We start from the raw sequence: 19,196 nt of genomic DNA on the forward strand, positions 1-19,196 counted from the left end.
TATATATTATCATGTTGTAAGTATATTATATAATTATATAATGGCATAAGTATATGATGGTACATATTTAAACAGAATGGATCAATTTTATTTCCAATATAATTGACTGAGGTAATGGTATTAAAGGAATTGGTTCTGCCCGGGTACAATATAATTTGAAAGACTTGTATCTTTCCAAAAATAAACCAAAACCTGTTCAGCAGGAAAGTCGTGAAGTACTCCTGCAGGTTCTTAGTGGGGGTTCTGTGCTAGAATCCAAAAATGATGCTCTCACTGATACAGATCTGGCACTGAAGTGGCAGACTATGGCAGTCCACTTCAGTCTGCATCCCCCGTATGACGGGACCGGGAATGATTGTCTCCAGATTTTCTTGTGCTGCTGGCAAGCAGGGTCTCACAGAGCAGAGCAGCTACAATTTGCAGAGGGGTGCAGACAGCTCTTTTCTGGACAGTGCAGAAGGCAGGAGACCCTCCCCATCCTCTTCACCTTCTGCCAAGTGACTGGCCTGCAGGCCAAATCAGTCTGTATGACTTCCAGGGGATATTAGGGCTTCTGGAGAAATTAAGCTTTCACTTGGGTGGAAGAAGAATTAAGGCTTGCCTTTGCTTGTGGTGAAAAAGAAACCCTCAAAACTTTTAAAAGTGCTTTTAACCAACACAGTATTGCCTTCAGACAGTCTGCATTTTTTAAAGCCCTTGAGCATTTGAGAGGCAGACTCTAAACCTGAACCATCGGTCTTTCGCCTAAACTTTCCCATGGCACACAAAAAGAATACACTAAAACCCTGTAAGTAACTGTTTCAATGCCAATGACATTAGCACTTGAGGGAGGGGAGAGAGCATCAGCAGGTGAGAGCTGAATGTTGCAGTTGAGGAAAATGGCCTGGGGAAAGAAAGGGAAAAAATACGTCGGAAAAAGATAGGAAGAAAACCCAAAAGCTTCAATAGCATTGACTTAATGATGAACTTATCCTTCCACTTGGTAAGACTGAATGCATTGAATATCATATAGAGCAAGTGATAAATATAGGTAGAAATTTACTTACTAGTTTTGTTTTCTTTCCCCTGCAAAGCCTATGTCTTCAGTAGATGTATGCTGCTTATGATTATGTTTAATCCAGAAACAGGCAATTTCTGTGTAACATTACCAATGACCTCAGCTGAAATGCCACTGCACAACAAGGAGAGTGTAGGGTTATGGATATGCAATCAAGCTCACAACTGAACACAACTGAAAAATAAATTCAGCCTTGTAACAGCAAAGTCTCAGAGTGGTCTAGCTTTAATATGAGGAAGGTACATTTCTCCTTTTTTCTCATGGATTAGAGAAAGCTTTTCTTTCTCTTCCCCTAAACAGGGACATGAAATGCCCAAAGCATTGCAAAAGCAGAAACCTCAGAAGCAGTGCAGGTTTCACAGAGAGTGTTTTCAGCCAGCTCTCTCCTCAGCTTGCCAGATGCAACCATCCCAGCGTGCAGAGTCCCAATGCCAGTTGGTCAGTTGTCCTCAGCATGTAAATTGCCAGCATGGCAGTTTCAACACACTCCTCTGAATTTCTTAGTCTAAGTTTCCTTTTCCATTCTTAAGGTGGTTGTTTCAATTCACAGGCCAAAACCCAGCCCCTTTTAATCTTTTGGAGCTGCACACGCATACCGCCCACGTACTCAGGAACACTGCTTTATCTGCTCCTTTGTGTTCCCTGACTGTACCAGAGACTGTTTTCTTTACTGGCATATTTAGGAGCAATTCAGAACATGTAGCTTTGCGTTTCTTGTAGCTAGTTTTTACGATGCTGACCCCAGCTAATTTCCTGTTATCAGTACGTTCTCATGTCTCAAGGACATGTCCAGGTTCCCACCGCCTAGTGAATCCTTGCATGTCATTTGAGCTGCAATAAGGGTCTGTGTGCATGCTGTCAGTCTGTTGCAAAAATGAGCTAACACATAATAGCTTTAGCCCCAGCGAAAGAAGGCAAAGCTGAACGTGTCTTGCCTTGTGTTTGCCAAGGAGTGAGGATATGCTGGAGTAACTTTCTGCAACTCAGCTGTTGCTTAGCTCCTTGGTAGCTCAGTTGTGCGTTTTGATCTCAGAAACCCTGGAGCTGATTTTATTTCAAAAGAAAAATGAACAGGGGACTGGAACAGGAGAATTCTCCAGTCAAAACAGGAGGAGCACAAGGAGCCCACACAAGCACTCTTATCTTCCCTGGTATTCTGCTGGCTTGCTCTGCCCTGTCACAAACAACCCCAGAGCTTTATCTTCTCTCAAAACACATCCAGCCAGTTTCCAAACCCCTCCAAAAGATTCACAGAAGCAGCCCCCCACCTTGCAAACTGCCTTTCATTATCCTTAAATCTGTGACTTTCTTAGGAGCACTACCGAGACACTTCAGACAGTGTCTGAAGAAGATTTGAAGAACTGATTTTTTGTTAAGCCACAATGCCTATGCATCCACAGATAGTCTGAGCTGCCTTTTCCAAGTAGATAAATAAGATTAATGAGAAACCACCCCACATATGTTCTTTCCGCCCCGCAGACACTATCTTCACAAATATCGCAGGACCTTTAGTCCTCTCCAGTGAAAGTCTGGGATGCTCTAACATATGGACTATTTCTGAGCCAGTACTTCTTGATACTGAACTGCCCAGTACTGTTTTTTCATATATCCCTCGTAAATCTGGTGCAAAACATTTCTGGATGCTCTAGTGCCATGCAACAACGGGTCCATTTGAGGGCTTACTCCAAAACATTGTACCATATATGAGTTTTTCCTCCTAATGTTGTTCTAAGCATTATTCTTTTTCACTGGAGCCAAAGTCCTATTTCCCTTCTTATAGCACTGGCTGCCACTTCCACTACCAGCCTATCACTTCTCAGTTGTTTGCATATTTGTGCATTAAACTGACCTACATCTCTTTCTAGGGAGTGGGCAGCAGATGGTCCTGAGGCCATCTGGCATCTCAAGATGCTGCCTGAGTGGCTTGTGGGTCACAGAAGTGGAGATGCTGGTTGCTGGACAAACAGCGTTCAGCTGAGCTCCCTGGGGAGTGCTCTGCTTGTTTGTATAAATGACTTTGGGCCAACGTGAGCCGGTACAGTAACGTGCAAAAAGTAGGTCAGAGAGGTTACCTTGGCAGCAACAAGAACATTTGTTTGGGAGCTACTGGGATCAGGGGGACAGCTATATCAGCCATCTCCATTAGCATTGCTACCCCCGTGGGAGAAGCTGGTCAATTCACTGGAGGGGCACCGCAGTGGCTGAGGCTGGAGCACTTGTCCCATGAGGAGAGGTTGGGGGAAGTGGGATGTTCAGCCTGGAGAAGAGACAGCTTTGAGAGCCCCTAACTGCAGCCCCACAGGACCTATGAGGAGATTATCAGGAAGACAGAGATAGGCTCTTCGTAGGGATGTAAGGTGGGAGGACAGGAGACAATGGGCACAAGTTGAAACAGGGGAAGTTCGGGCTAGTTATAAGGAGAAATTTTTCCACCACGAGGACAGTTGGGCAGGAGAACGGACTTCCCAGAGAGGTCATGCAGTCTCCATCCTCGGAGGTTTTTAAGACTAATATAAAGTCCTGGGAGACCAGGTCTAAGCGCACAGCGTGAGCTTGCTTTGAGCAAGAGGTTGAACTAAAGACCTCCTGTGGTCCCTTCCAGCCAGTGAGTCTATGATTAAGAATCAGTCTGGGTTTTAACAAATCCTGCCCAAATCCCAGGTTGCAAAGGGCAGTCACAGCTGCGAGCTGACATTATGGAAAGCCATCCTGGTCTTTCTGGTGCAGACAGAAAAATTAGACCAAGTTTGACCAATCCATAGTCAATACAGACAAATTTCACGCAGTGCAAAGTGTCAAGCCGTTGAAGGATTAAGACTTAACTTTCAAGGGTAGCAGCCGTGTATGAATCCCTCCTTTATTTTCTCTTTCTGAGGGCCCGAGTCTTTAATCTCTCATGCTATCTCTGTCAGAGCAGGGAATAGCCAACATAGCTGGCTTACACTGCCAGCTAGCAGGCAGCCTCCCTGCTCGCCTATCAGAGCCTGTCCCCTGCAAAGCGCGCATTCAGTCTCCGCCGTGTTTGCTCCTGCTGTGTCATTCTGTCCTTCCCCCGTCGCTTAGTCTTCCCGTCCCTCTTCCCTCGGTGGCAGGATTACAGTACCAGTGTCCTGCTGCTGGCGTGCCCTTGTCTGAGCTTTCTGCCTGACTTTTTTTCTCTGCTCAGCTCTTCTCTTTGCTCTGGTAAGTCTGATGAACAGCTTCCTTGCTGTCACTGCTTGGTGGCATGGTGCAAGGGTTTTAATCTAAGTACTTCCCTTTGGGACTGTCAGCCCACATTTTCTAGGAATAGCCTTAAAAGCCTGGGCACTGTGTGATGTGTGAGGAAAACAGGTGAGTATCTAAGGCTATTGGTGAAAGTAAGAAATGCTTCTCTAAAGAGTGATCAAAAAGATTTAAGCTGACTTTGGTAGAGCTTGCCTTTAAGTGAGACTAGGGGCCGTGGCTGGTTTGCTACAACAATAAGTGATCGAGACTCAGGTGCCACATGAGACTTCAGAAAGTCTCTGAGTTTGGTTCTTTCCGTGCTTGTATGGAAACCTGCCGTGAAGCCTCCAAACCTTTGTTCAGTTTTGTACTAGAAAACTGTACGTAAATCATAAAGCTATGAAAATGTAGCATGTAGTTGATAAAGCTGATTTTATCACTGCTTTCTGAAGTAATACATAGGACAGTGTCTAGGCTATAACAAGGCACTCGTATTTTTCTGGAGGGTAATTGGAGCTACAGTAGTGTGGGCCATTCCAGAGTTTAATGTGTGCTGCTTTGAGGTGTTATGTTCAATCTGGTGTTATGCTGAGGTAAAAATTCAGAGTTTATCAGCATATGCTGGCTGGTGTAAGCGTATGGAACACTTTGTTTTAGAGAATTGTGTGTGTGTATGTGAATTTTGAGCATAAAGTGCTAAATACCATTACCCATTTTAGAAGTGCTTAAAATAACTCCTGGCTGCAGAGCAGGTGCCATGTGTCCTTCTGCTGGATAGATGGGGAGGCAAGAGCTAAATATAGACCAGTTTGTAAACCCTCCAGAAGTTCAAGCTGCAAGAAGGGAAGGAGGAAGCAATTCCCGTGAGAAGGAAGGGGAAGCGCTCTGTTTAAAAAAGATAAACAAAACTCTGCTGCAGCATGCAAGACAGTCTGCAAGAGAAGCTAAGAAGACGACGTCTATTTTGTGCTTTGTTCCTGCCAGGCCGGTGCCTCGGCAGCAGTGTCCGCTCCAGCGGTGCGAGAGGCAGGCTGACGCAGCCCAGCACCGGGGGTGGTTTTCCCAGCAGCAGAGGGATGGCTCTTGCAGCTCTGCTAAATCAGGCGCTGGCTCTTGCCGACTGACCTTTTACTTCGGAGGTACTGGCAGATTGCAAAGCACAGTGAAGGCAAATCGTGCCATAAATGTGAAATGTTAAGGGAAGTGGTCAAACAAACTCAGCACTTTACCAGACTGAGCTTAGCAGCACACCTTTTTCTGTTGCCTCTAAGTGCAGCTGTGGCTGTGCTGTGCGCTCAGCCCTCTTTTGTGCCTTTGGGGCCAACCGCCGACTGCTGCTGCCCCAAGCACCAACCTCACTGTGGGACGGCAGGCATGGCCACGAGTCCTCCTACAGAAAGGCATCAGCCTGGGACCGGTGTCTGTCACCTCCCACCTGAGAGTGGAGGTCACCCGTGCCCCAGGTTGCTCCATTGCTCTCCCGGGTATCCCAAGTTTTTAACGGAGGAAGGAGGAGAATGGAGAGGAGCCGCTCCCGCAGTGGGGAGGCAGGCACACCCTCTGGCTCTCGGGGGTGTTTCCCACTGGAGGAGAGGAGGACCAGAGTGACTACCTGTAGGCAGCAACCACAAGTGTCTGGGATCAAACTTCCATCCAAAACACCAGGGCCACAAAAGATACTGACCTCAGGGCTGTAGAACAGGTCTGGGATTTGGGAGCGCAGGAGGAAAAGAGTAAACAAGATGCAATGCTCAGACCCAGTCAGATAACTGGTCAGTCCTCCCCCTCGCCATAAAACAGGATAAGGCCGTGTTGGAAATTCAGGTGTCTGGAGGCAACAGTAATGGTAGCAGGAGTTGCAGACCTCAAGAGGTGGATAGTCTAAAATTGGGCAAGTCTAAAATTCCTTAAGGAACCAAGGAATTCCTCTTCTGGGCTCAGTCACCTAATTTTTAGGCTTTACTGTGTCTAAGATAGAGTATAATGTAAACACTTTTGGTCTTGCGGAGATTGGCGCCAAAAGTCCTTTATGGCCTGATAAGGAAGAATTCCTGATGTACATCAAGGTTAAACAGGCTGGAGCACGAGGAGGACTGCGGCCAACTGCAGTAAAATCTCCCAGCATCAAAGGCTGTAAGTGGGCTGCTCTCAGCAGATGATAGCTGCCCTGTCTCCCTAAATATAAACTCCATGACATTGTGGAAGCCGTTATGAAAAACAAAGTACAGACGGCTTAACAGGCATTTTGTTTGTGCTTGAAATGAAAGTAGTTATCAGACCTCTGGTTTAGCCTGAAGAAGAATGGAATAAAACATTAAAATATTTATTTGTGTGTGTAAATACAAACCCCAGTATGACCCAGCAGGTGGGCACCTTGGGTTAAAGGTTCATCACTGAGTATTTCTGTGGTTCCTGCCTCCTCACTGTTCCAGGATGGTGGCCTGAACCTCAGCAGATGTGAATTGCCATGGTTTCAGAGACTGATTATAACTAATCCCTTTCTAGCCAGGAATGTATGTTAGGGAAGATTTCCTGCAAGGCCAGCTTTTAAACATCTTGTGTCCTTGATTCCAAACATCCAGTTTCTCTTTCATTCACCCATGTTTTTTCCCTTATTACTGAGAAACACTGTGCATAAATCGATCGCCGCTGTGGATTTAAAGCCTACTGTGTTTGCAGGCATGCTTCATGATTCACGTAGGAGGAAGCCTTTAGCTGGATGGTGCCGCTCCATGAGCGATGCAGCTGGGAGTTGGGAGGCAGCCAAGAGAGAGAGTCAGGGTGCAGTGAGAACCGCGTCAACTTGTGCCATCTTACAAATAGGGGGATATAGTCGGAAGAGAAATTCATATTTGGAAATGGAGCATTTAGTGATCCTGTTCTCCTTCTGTGATGAATGTATCACAAAAATAGCTAGTTTAAATTGGGGATATACTTTGTGAGACTTTTGTTCTGTCTAGACAAGCGTTGGTGATCCTGGGTTTTCTAGCTGATTGATCGCCAATTGCCAATTAGCTCAAATTAATTAATACAATTGTAAACACTAGTCTGAACATGTCAGAGATAAACACATATTTTGTGGAGCTTCTAGCTTAGCATTTACAATAATCTTACTGACCTTGAATTAATTGGCAGTCAATTAACTCTAGTTAAAACAAGATCATAAACTGCAGCCTAAAATTCATGCTATCTGGAATTATTTAAATAAATTGCACATGTAGACTAATCCTTCAATGTAAAATAAACTAAATATGACATACAATCAGACAGATATAATTTTACAATCACTGTGCAGTGATATAATGACCATGCCACAAGCAGGAAGGAAAGAATGGGATGCATCTGTCTAACAGGGTCTGTGACACCAGGTCCCGCCGCCTTCCCAAACTGTTCCTGCTGGCAAGTTGTACCTGTGGGAGGACTGCAGGGGCATGGATTTATAGCTAACAGTTTTCAAGCACATCCTGAGGCTCACTCGAAGTTTTCAATTATTTGCTTGAGAGATGGTAAACCATAATATTTGACTATCTATCTTCTCTGTAAGCCCAGTCAAATAGCTAGACAATCAAATCTTGAAAAACATTGCCTTGGCGATGGCCATCACTGTACTTCCAAACATCACTGTGAGTGGGGAGAGTTTAATAACAAACACTGGGTCATGTATTACAATACATTACATCTCTTTTATCATATACTGCCCTTGGCCAAGTTAGTTTATGATTTTGAAAGCTGTAGGAATTTAGACACCATAGAAGATAGACGTTAATGGCCAACTGAACAGGGAAGAAAATGCTTCCCAGTTAGCTCCATGTTTTCAAAACAAGTTGTCTTTTAAAAAATAAGAAAGCAACCACCTCAGACACTGGAACAGAATGAAGAAAGCAATCTTCTTCCTTTCTTCATTCCCCACTGGCACCATTGTAAATTGTATCATTAAACGGATGCTAGTTGCAGGGCGAGACCCAGCTGTGCACCCCGCGCCTCTGCACTACCTCCTGAGGGCAATGCAGTGGTGACAGCAGTTCTGCTGGCACTCTGAGAAAGAAGGAGCCTTTCTACACTGCTTTTTCCAGCCGCACGCAGTCAGAGATGCTGTTTCTGCTGGCCTACACCTTGCAGGAGCTGGGAGCAGGTGCCCAGGATGCTCTCACTGACACCCTCATTGCCAGGTCCTGGGGAAGCCGGAGCAGTCTCCGGAGGAACACAGATACATTGGAGGCTCTGTATCCACCTGGCTGAGTGCAGCCGCTCAATGACATGGGAAAACAGAAGCTTCCCTTTGCAAATTGGGAACAAATTAGCTGAAATTCACCCTAGAAAACAACACAGACTATCAACCCATGTTACGCCTGGTCGGTTTTTCTTCGCTGTGATTTATTCCGTATTTTGTATTTTGTCAAACAAGCTGTCAGCAGCACGCAGCAAGTACAAGAGAAGAGTGGTTTATAGCTGTTTATCTTATTCTTTGCCATTATTGTGACAGTGCCAAGCCAGGCCTCTTGTAGATCAAGCACCATGCTGGGCCCTCCAAGAGCACAGTGCAATTTTCCGTGCACTGATTTCATTTAAAATATTCCTTTTTCACGATTATTGACTTAAGACGTGCCAACGGGGGAGAAATAGGAAATGAAATTGATGCAGCTCTGAAGTGAAGCTGCCCATATCAGTAACCAGCGTTGCAGGTAAACAGGTCAAGAAAAGTAAACATGTAGCAAATAGTATGTTCAGGGAGGGAAATGGTATAAATGACTTGGGTGTCATTTCGTGTGTTATCGCTGGCAATGGGAATAAGAGGTTTTGATTTTTAAGTACTAGCTTTGGGCAGGCTTTTCGTCTTGGAAAGTATATAATTTGCTTTTCTCCCTGCAGGCAAATCACCTTGGTTGTTTGTTTAAGTGTGACATATTTATCAAGCCAGAGCCAACGGACAGGCTGCCGTCCCAAATTCCACACAAAATCACTCATGTGCTGGCCAAGCTTCCCTAACAGCTCGAAGACTAATTTCATGTGCTTTTAAATTAACCCTCCATTTGTTTGCTGTCAGGTACCACACCAAGCATGGAGAATGACCAGTCTCCCACCTCGAGCGGGCAGGACGTACAGGGGCAGAGCGGGGAGAAAGCCGCCCCCAGCTCCCAGCCCCCTGCTCCAGCCCCCACGGAGCAGCCGAGCCCCCGGCCCGAAGCAGCCGTGTGCGACATCTCGGAGGAGCTGAGCCGGCAGCTGGAAGACATAATTAAAACCTATGGGTCTGCCGCGAGCCTGATGGAGAAGGAAAGTGCCGCTACGGGAACCGACAGACCTGAAAAGGGAGAGCCGGGCAGCGTGGAGGATGCCGAGTATGAGGATGCGAATGAGGAGAGTGAGAAAGAGAAGCTGGCTCCTGGGGATGCTTCCAGAGCAAAGGAGCCCAGCTGCAGCAAGGAGCAAAAGCTGGAGAAGAAAATCTTGAAAGGACTAGGCAAGTACTTATGTACTTTAACGCAGCGCTTCTGCGAACAGCAGTGAAACCTCCCTGGTCCTTGCTCTTTCCCGTGTTAAGCCTCTGCTGTGGAGGTAACCTCTAGTTACTACTGAAAATTGCAATATAACTTTTCTCTAGTTGATAATTATTTTCAGCAATTACCTGACAGACATATATAGGCTGTATCAGATATTAGTCCTTTTAAAAAGACAGAAATCTAGGATTATATCACACAGTTCTGATGTACTATTGCGCCACCCCAACTAGTTAGCCAAAGCTGTGAGCCTGACAACACACTGCAGAAAGTTGCTTCGTAGACAAAGGAAAACCTGGCCTCGCGTTTGTGCCTCAGTAAATTTTCTCTTCCCCTGCTTCCTCAGGTATGACTTCTCAGTGGTCCTAACAGTGCTAATGGTGCTATTATGCGGCATGGGAATCTGCAGAACAAATTCTCCGTCATGCACAGGTTATTCTTCATCTAGCAGACCTCCAGCCTCATGATGGACTATATGAAATAAGCCAATACACTTATTCTCTCTAAGCACAGTGCTTAGAGAGCACCTTGGTCGCGGCAGGGCTCCGTTAGCAGAGCTAGAAACAAGTCTCAGCGAGTTTTTGTAAAGTATGTCCTTTCTGCTGGACAGCCACTAGAGAGCAATGTAGTTACATCCCAATCTAGTAAACATGTAATTTATTTCCCTTCCTACATTTAAATCCTGCCAATCTTCAAGCCTTTCTTTGTGAGAACCCAAACCCAACCACAGACGAATCCTATAGAAAAATCACTGCAGGACGTTCTCACAGGCAACGGACTAAGCATAGGACAGACCAGGGATTTTCCCCCAAATTTCTTGAACGTCCAGGAGAAAGAATGTTCCTCAGTTTCTATTGCCTTGGCTTTGGTGCAGTTATTGGTACCTCTCCAAGATCAGAGAAAACACTACCAAAGCGCAGTTCTCCAGCTGCACTTGCAACAGTTTTCACTCCAGGATTTGATTTGAGCTCTCTTCAACTTATTTATACTGGTGCTGTAGAGGGAACTTAGTGTGAAATAGTGGATTTTCTCCCCAGGCAGTACTCCTGGACTGCACTAGAAGTAGAAAAAGTCCAGGCTAAAGCAGAAAGCAAATTTGGGAAAGAGCCTTGGGAAAGAGGAGCATCTGGAAAAGCACAGCCAAGCCCCTGGCACCACTGCCATCCTTATCTCCAGGGACACCGGGGACATTTTGTATTTGATGAACAAGCAGTGTTCAAGCTCCAGCTCATACTCAGGGCTGAAATGAATACCAGGAGGTATCAGAAGAGAAGCAATACATAACTGGCTATGCAGTGATTTAGATATGCACACCCAGATAGTTACTAGACTGTCTCTGTATCCATAGTCTCTCCATGAAGTCAGAGAACTGATTTATCACTACCATGTAGCCCTGACCTGGTTGGCAGTACCCCCTGTTCTCTGATTGTTTCCATCCACAACATAGTCTCCACACCTAACTTAATTTTTCTTATGTCTTGTACAGGTTGAGCAGCACAGGAGCTGAGTATGCCAGCTTTGATCAGTTTTTGCCTGCAAAGAGATCTGGTTTCTGAGCCTTTGGGGTCCAGGCACTTTCCATCCTATTTCAGTTAAATGTGCCATATATGTGACCCAGTCATGTTGCAAAAACATTAAATGAAAATCAGATTATACAGGACAAAAGCATTTCACAGCCAGTGCTTTTGCTAGAAGACAGCACATTACTGAGGTCTGAAATGGAGGAAAATTCAAGCATGTTTGTTCTTATGGGGAGAAGAAAAACCCAGAAATTCATAGCAAAAACTATTCCCTTCCTTCCAAAATGCCTCATTTCTCCCTGAATTTTTACAGATCCATGCATCAAACAACCAATTTCATAACAGTACATCAGCTACAAACTACCTCTACCATCAAATCTCTGCTTCTTTGTTTTTTAAGGGAAGGAAGCCACCCTACTGATGCAAAGTTTGAACAAGCTGAATACTCCAGAGGAGAAGCTGGACCTGTTATTTAAGAAGTATGCTGAGCTGGTTAGTACAGCATTGGTTCTTTTCTGTGCAAACTGTATGTGCAGGAAGGGATAAAAAAACATATGCCATGCAGCATGGTCAAACCTCATGCAGTAGTAGTGTCTGTCCTGTTAAGTGAATCCCAAAGTAATTTTCAGGGTCAAATAATCAATTATGGGTGAGAAGGAGTAAAAAAGCAAAAAGTAAGGAAAACAAGCTGGACTTGGGGTTAAAAAGTTGATAGGGCAGAATATTTGTACTTAAAGGTAAATCTACCAAACCGACCCACACTGGAGACTAGTGTCTAGACTCCTGCCTTCACCTTCTGCAAGGAGTTTTTCATACCTCTATATGCAGGTATTGCTTTAAATTACGTATCAGTGTGGTGGGTTGACCCTGGCTGGGTGCCAGGTGCCCCCCAAAGCCACTCTATTACTCCCCCTCCTCAGCTGGACAGGGGGGAGAAAATATAACAAAAGGCTCATGGGTCAAGATAAGGACAGTTTAATGACGTGAAAGCAAAGGTCGTGCGCAAAAGCAAAGAAAACCAAATGATGTTATTCTCTACTTCCCATCAGCAGGTGATGTCTGGCCACTTCCTGGGAAGCAGGGGTTATGTGCCCTCCCAAGATCTTGCCCAGCCCCAGCCTGCCATTGAGGGGGGTGAAAATGTTGGAGAGACAGCCTTGATGCTGTGCCAGCACTGCTCAGCAGTAGCCAAAACACTGGTGTGTTATCAACACCTTTCTAGCTACCAATGCAGAGCACAGCACTACGAGGGCTGCTACGGGGAGAATTAACTCCATCTCAGCCAGACCCAATACAATCAGTGATGTAATCAAAATGAAAATAATACAAGGCTTAGGATAAAATGTTAGGAAGCAGAAAATCAGAAAATAGAGAACTGAGGCTAATCGTGAGAGAAACCACAACACAGTGAAGAGTCAAAGACCCTGCCACCATAATGTCACCCCTGTAACTATGCCACCTACCTGACTCTGTTCTTTCCACACTTAAAAGGAGTTATTTTCAGATCAAATATTTTCTTCTAAGTAGTTAAAGGACTCTGTGGCCATAAGCTGTGGAAATCTTACAAATGAAAAGGCTGCAGCATTTTACAGTTTGCAGAGTACTGAAAAATGTGCCAAGCAGAACATTGACTTTATAATTGGGTTTATGCACAGATGTGTCCATGTCTCATCATAATGTGAAGTTCAGCTTTTCCTTTTTTTCATGTAAAATTCTCTGATTTCATAAATTGGGCTCAGGCTGTTTATGGTTTAGCTCATGCTTTAAGGGACTTCATGCCCATGGATTAACTGAAATAGGTCATCTTCTTCCTCTATCATGTAGCCTCCCCTGCATTCAAACATCATTGGAGCACTGTATAAAACAGGGGCCATATTGCCAGTAACCCATGCAGGAGAAAGGTGCTAAAACATAAATTCAGAGCATTCAGTTTTGACATTCTGTGCAATGTCACTAAAATAAATCATTTACTAAATACAACTAAAAGCTTGTTGGAGAAAGCCTCACACTGCTCACTCAGCGCAGCTGAGGGGTGTAGTGTGATTAATAACTTGTCAGCAGCGGGCTGTAGTAGTTACCACTCTCTGCTCCCTCGTGTCCATCCCCATCACACACCTGAGGTCACTTTTTGCCTTTGCTGTGTTGTTCTCCAGCCAGATCAGCTCCCTGGTCTGGTGAACTGTGTGCTGACACAAGCGCTTGTTGCAGCACAGCTCAGGGGAAGGCGCAGCCGTGTGCCAGGCTGACCCGGGTGCTGGCAATGGCTTCAGCTGCGTTAGATAGTGCTGCTGCAGGCTGTGGCTTAACAGGTTGCCTGTCCTCGGGGGCCCTACGCAGCACCAGTGCTTCCCCACAGCCACCCAGCTATATGCTACTTAACTGTTAGCACGTGCCCTGGCACAGCCTATAGCGACGGGTACACCAGAAAATGGAAGGCATCAGGGAAGAGCATGGGCTGGTTTGAAGGAAGCCATACCTGCTGGGATGGGGAAGCAAGATGGGGTCGAGATAAAACTTATTTTCCTAAACTGAGAGTTTATCTCTCTAGGTCAGCCTTCCAAAATCAGAATTCCTTCTATTATAGCTAATAATTCATTAATTATTCTTAAAAAATTATCATTGGCGGCCCTTTTGTCATTCCTATTTACCAGTGAATTCCCTTCTTCAGTGCAAAAATAACACCCTGTCTTAGATGTTCCTGAGAACTTTGAAATATAAGTTTCTAGTGCAAGTCATTTTTAAGGAAAAAAAAGAGCAAAAAAATGCTTGGAAGACTTCTCATATCACGATTAAGACCTGTTTTATTCTAAGCCCCCTATCTCAAGCACAGCTTGAGGGAATCATCTAAAATTTGGATAAATCATTATCTGCTCAGCACAGGCTGCACATGCAAAATGCGAAGCAAAAAGAACCTTTTTTGTGTTTTTAAAAGGGAAGGGGAAGGGGCCAAAATCAAGCTTATAAAGGAAAACAAATCTCAGCCTTAATTACAGAGAGGCTATTTTTTCCCTACAATACCAGAAAAACGATTTCAGCTAGTGCAGCTTGATTAGATGCAAAAGCCCCTATTCTGATCTACAAGGGTAAAAAACACACAATACACATACTGAAAGTTGGGCATAAACTGTAAATACACTCCAAGCTGGTGATTGCATTGTTTTGTGGTACGCCTAGCTGTGATTTGATTGATAATACACAGAGCTCTGTACTGTAAGCATAAATTACTGAACATCTGCAGAAAACAGATCCTCAGGCAGACAAAGTGTAAAATATGATGCCTGTTAATTGTCTTGTTTGAGCTGCACATCATTCCCCTGCACCCACAGACCTTCCCAGTCATACTGGGGTTAATAATTAATACTAGAGGTACTGTATTATTAGATAATGTAATTTTAATAGCAACTGTTATTATTAAGGTTTGCACATTGCAGCTCATGTGCTGCTGTTTTTCAACCAGCAAACATCTGGACTTCAGAAATATCTCGCAATGTATGCATGCCTGTGATACAGCGAGGAGGGCTGCTCTTGTGTTGGAACAGGAGATGAAATCTTTAAAAGCTTCAGAGGTGAAATGCTTCTTTGACATGACTGTTTAATTTGCAGTGCAGGAAATTTTTCCAAAACGGCCGGTAATAGGCACATGTCAGAAGATATGACGAGTCTGTGTGGGGACTGCTATTACAATTCTGTTGCTGCCCCTCATTCCCCCTCCAAATACACCCTTCTCCCCACCAGCCCTCTGGGGAAGGCAGGAGCCATGCACCCACAGAACAGCAGGTTCCCAAGTGAGCCTCAGGGACTGTTCATGTTTTCTTCATTAATTACATGGAGCCAAAGAGCCCCAAAGAGGTTTGATTCACCATAACCCACCCCTGTTGACAATGGGCCCTCCAGAAATACAACTGACGGACGGTCCCATGTGCACCCACGAGCAAGAGGAGCCTGGCAAGAGGAGGTGCCCATGCGTCATTTTGGGGAGCTCTTCCCTGAAGAGCATTCTCCTCCATCAGCTGCAAAGCCCACACACAGATGGCATCCCTGCTCTCCAGCACCTCTTCTGCTGTTGTTTTTTCCAGCAGGTTCCTGGTTATCTAGGAAGCCGTTTCTTTTTCAGGAAGCTGCAAAACAGAATGAGCGACTATTACGTTATCTCATGATCTGGAGAAATCTCACCGCATAAAGCACTACCGGCTGCTCCAGTTCCTAACGTTGAAACAAAAATAAAAACCTCACAGATGTCCTTCAAAGAAATTCAAACCAAAGAAGGAAGGGCTGAAATGGTGTGGCGAGTATTAAAAATTATGTTCACCCACCCACACTACAGCGCACTTGGGACTGTTGCAGCGAGCAGGCTTAGGACACCCTCCAGGTTGCTCACTCCTCTCCCATTAGCACTGATAAATACAGAACATTTTGAGGTTAAGAAAGCGTGAAGACTGTCCCCAAACCAAAAGAGCTCATTTTCTTTTCTTTCCTGTCCCTCTTTCATTTTAATCCCTGTTCCCCGTGCAGCTCGAAGAACATCGTGCCGAGCAGAAAAAGCTCAAGTACCTGCAGAAGAGGCAGGCCCAGATCACCAAGGAGAAGGACCAGCTGCAGAGCGAGCACAGCCGAGCCATCCTCGCTCGCAGCAAGCTTGAGAGCCTGTGCCGGGAGCTCCAGAGGCACAACAAAAACCTCAAGGTGAGTGGTGGCCTTATCAAGGTACCCGGCAGTGGGGGGGAAGAAGATGCTGATGCCTTCCCATCTTGCTGTAGTACCAAATTGAAGACATGTTTGCATCTCCATGTGCAATATATAATTATATATACACTCTTGTCTTGAGGCCCATTTACACCAAGACCCCTTTATTCCTAATTTGGAAGTATCCAAGCACTTTTGGACACTGAGTTTGCCCACATTAGCTGTAAGCCCTCCTTGTGTTATCAGGGAGCCCAGCGCAGAGAAAAGCAGAGGTGCTAAGGTCTGGTCCAGGTCCCTGAGACTGCAGATGCAAATGCATGTGTACGGACAGAATAATAGGAACACCAGCTTTGCTCCAGGGGACTCACAGAAGGCTGGTGGGCATTTTCATGTAATTTGGGCACTTGGGCATTTTCAAGTGATCTGTGAGGGTTAGTCAATCAGGACATTTGCCTCAAGACATCAAGCCTCAAGACAGGAAGAATGGCAACACTGTTTGTGGAAGTTGTTGGGATTATGAGAATCAGTTCAAAAAGGAAATTTTCAGGAGTGTCAAAAGGCTGGGATCCATATGCCATGTCTGCCTATTGCTTGGTGCCTCACGCCATTTAAATGTGAAATCTATAATATGATTATATTGAAAACTTTTAGGTTCAAGAAGTATATTTCTGTTGTGATCTTCCTTTTTTTCCAAGTACATGTTAGTGATGGTGGTGTTGTTATTACACAAAAAGCCTCTGCTTTGATCTATTCAAAATCCTTCTTTATGGGGATATAGTTTTGTATAGAATTACACACATGAATTGTCAGCAGCAAGAATTTCACCTGATATAACCTCTATTAACTGTAACAGATTTTCATTCATTTCCACCAGCTCAGGAGCAGGCCTTCAGGGTCTAGCTCTGACTTGCATTGTACATTGGTAAGAATATAGCTGGGGGGGAGGATGGCCACATGTACACTCAAATTGTGCACTAGTAGAAAGACAAAAGCAGTTTAACAGATACTTAGGAAAACTAGAAGCAAATCTCCGTGTGCTCAGTTATAGTAGCACAAAACTGGTAGTGCCAATTAAATTTGTGCCTGTCATTTGTGCCAGACCTAAGCTATACCTCGATATTGATCCACACTTCCTTGGAAGTGTTCAAGGCCAGGCTGGATGGGGCTTTGAGCAACCTGGTCTAGTGGAAAGTGTCCCTGCCCATGGCAGGGGAAGGGTTGGAACTAGATGATCTTTAAGGTCCCTTCCAACCCAAACCATTCTATGATTCTGTGATTCTGTGATTCTATTATTTACCGGACCATCATTGGGCAAAATCTTTCACCAGAAATACAAGCCAATTTTAAAGTGATTTAAGAGTACAGTGTATAGTGCTGTGCATAGACTTAACTGAGATTTCTAAACCAAGCAAATCATATCAGTGGAACAAATCAGTAGAAACTGGGGTATAGAGGAAAACTAATCATATTTGGAAAACATATCTGGAACAGGTTTTGTTGAATTCCTCACACAATTTCGCAGCTACCACATGCTTATTAATCTCACTACTAGAAAGCATGATTTTTCCTTTCTCTTTGCATATAAATACTTCATTACACATTTCATCTTTACGTTCAGGGAAGTCTCTTTCCAACATCTTTCCACTTGTTGGACTGTTTTACTTTGGGATTAGGTCCCCTAAATAAACCTATCAATTTCAGACTCAGTTCTGATTTTTATCCTGTACCTATGCCAGGTGAGCCAGGAAAGGTACCTGCGCTGACCTTGTAGTAGGAAGAAGTGTTCAAATTTTCGCCACTTCTTTCTAAGAATTTGGAGACCTTTTAAGAAACCCTGAATACTAGCTTTCCTCTGGTTCCTGTGCTTTCAGTTTTAAAAAAAACCAAAGTTAAATAAGATAGTATGCAGAATGAATGAGGATTAAATTAATAAGCAAAGGCATTCAATATCTTTATCTGGTTTTGCCTCTCTAAGACTTTTAACATAATTCTTGGAATATTTGCCTTTAAGCTTTGGCTCCTCGAGATCTGTGAATCTCCAGAATCTCATCTTTTGTTTATTCAAATGAGTGCAATTTTTTTCACTTATGACTGTACTGAGAGGGCCCAAAACAGGAGAATCCATCAAATGTTAATTTTAAAATCTCCTGCCTAAGTAATTTTTATTTTGGTTTTGGCAGGACAGAGAAGCTGATTCATAATTTTTTAGCACTTGGGATTAGCACTTCTGCTTATGTTCCAAAGTGTGGAAAATAAAAACTGTAGGAGATTGTGTCATTTCAATAGCAAAGGAGAAACCTGGCCTGTCCAGATCATGAACCTCCTCTGACTTGCCATGTGGTACATTATATGCACATCACGTCATGTAAATGTCATCTTCGTTCATCTGGCGTGTGGAATTTCCATTAACTGGAGTTTGGTGCAGCCAAGAGGTGATGAATATGCAATGCGGAGCTGTGCTGAAAATCCGCAGGGCAGATCAGAGAAGAAAAATTTCTGGTTAGTATTGGATACTGGCCTCAAAATCTGACTTACTTACAGTCCAGCTATTCAGATTATTTCCTTGAAGTTACACTTCATAGCAGAAAACAGATGTTTAATTTTCTCTCCAAGAAAAGTGGAATAAATGTTTGTGAAATAGCAGAATGGGTTCCCACTGCAATAGGGAGTAGTTCTGCTAGACCAACAGCAACTCATTTCTCCGCATGGTGTTCGTGTTCTGCCAATCATCTGACAGGTTGGTGGCTACTTAGCATCTTGTAGTGACATGAACATCTCAGGTCCCTTGTCCTTCCTGCTACCGGACATTAAGAAATGACTTTCATACAAATGTCACAAAAGTCAACAGCTTCGATTATGGGCTCAGCTCCAAACTGGCTCAGACTGTGGTGCCTGGGAATGAAGAGAAAGGTTCATTGAAATTGAAGAGTCCACGCTCATATCGTCTCAGCTGATAAGACTTCAGCAGACCAGTGGTCTTCTTGGGTTGCCCCAGAGAGGAATGAGGACCAGAGACAATCCTGCCCTTTAATTTGCAAATCATCTCACATTCCAGTGATAAATCCCAGACTGCAAAATATCCTTGTCTTAATTTTACAAGGTTTTACTCAATGCGTTCTTACATTTTTGGCAATAAAACAAGAGTGGTAGCAGTATTGCAGCAGGACACAAGAACAAATCTTCGATAGGGTAGATATGGAGCACAAAGATTAAGAAAGGGCAGAGGAAAGG

At 44.4% G+C, this 19,196-nt stretch overlaps 1 protein-coding gene across 1 annotated transcript in view; it reads left to right on the plus strand.

The window, feature by feature from the left end:
• The first annotated feature begins 4,084 nt into the window (after window positions 1-4,084).
• TXLNB (taxilin beta) overlaps window positions 4,085-19,196 on the plus strand; it is a 37,477-nt gene continuing 22,365 nt past the window's right edge. The window contains exons 1-4 of the mRNA XM_069787169.1: window positions 4,085-4,240; window positions 9,309-9,725; window positions 11,683-11,774; window positions 15,795-15,965. Coding sequence (XP_069643270.1) covers window positions 9,323-9,725; window positions 11,683-11,774; window positions 15,795-15,965 — 666 coding nt within the window. The 5' untranslated portion in view covers window positions 4,085-4,240; window positions 9,309-9,322. The remainder of the gene's footprint in view (window positions 4,241-9,308; window positions 9,726-11,682; window positions 11,775-15,794; window positions 15,966-19,196) is intronic.

The sequence above is a fragment of the Haliaeetus albicilla genome, chromosome 7 (genome assembly GCF_947461875.1).
Source record: "Haliaeetus albicilla chromosome 7, bHalAlb1.1, whole genome shotgun sequence".
Lineage (NCBI taxonomy): Eukaryota > Metazoa > Chordata > Aves > Accipitriformes > Accipitridae > Haliaeetus > Haliaeetus albicilla.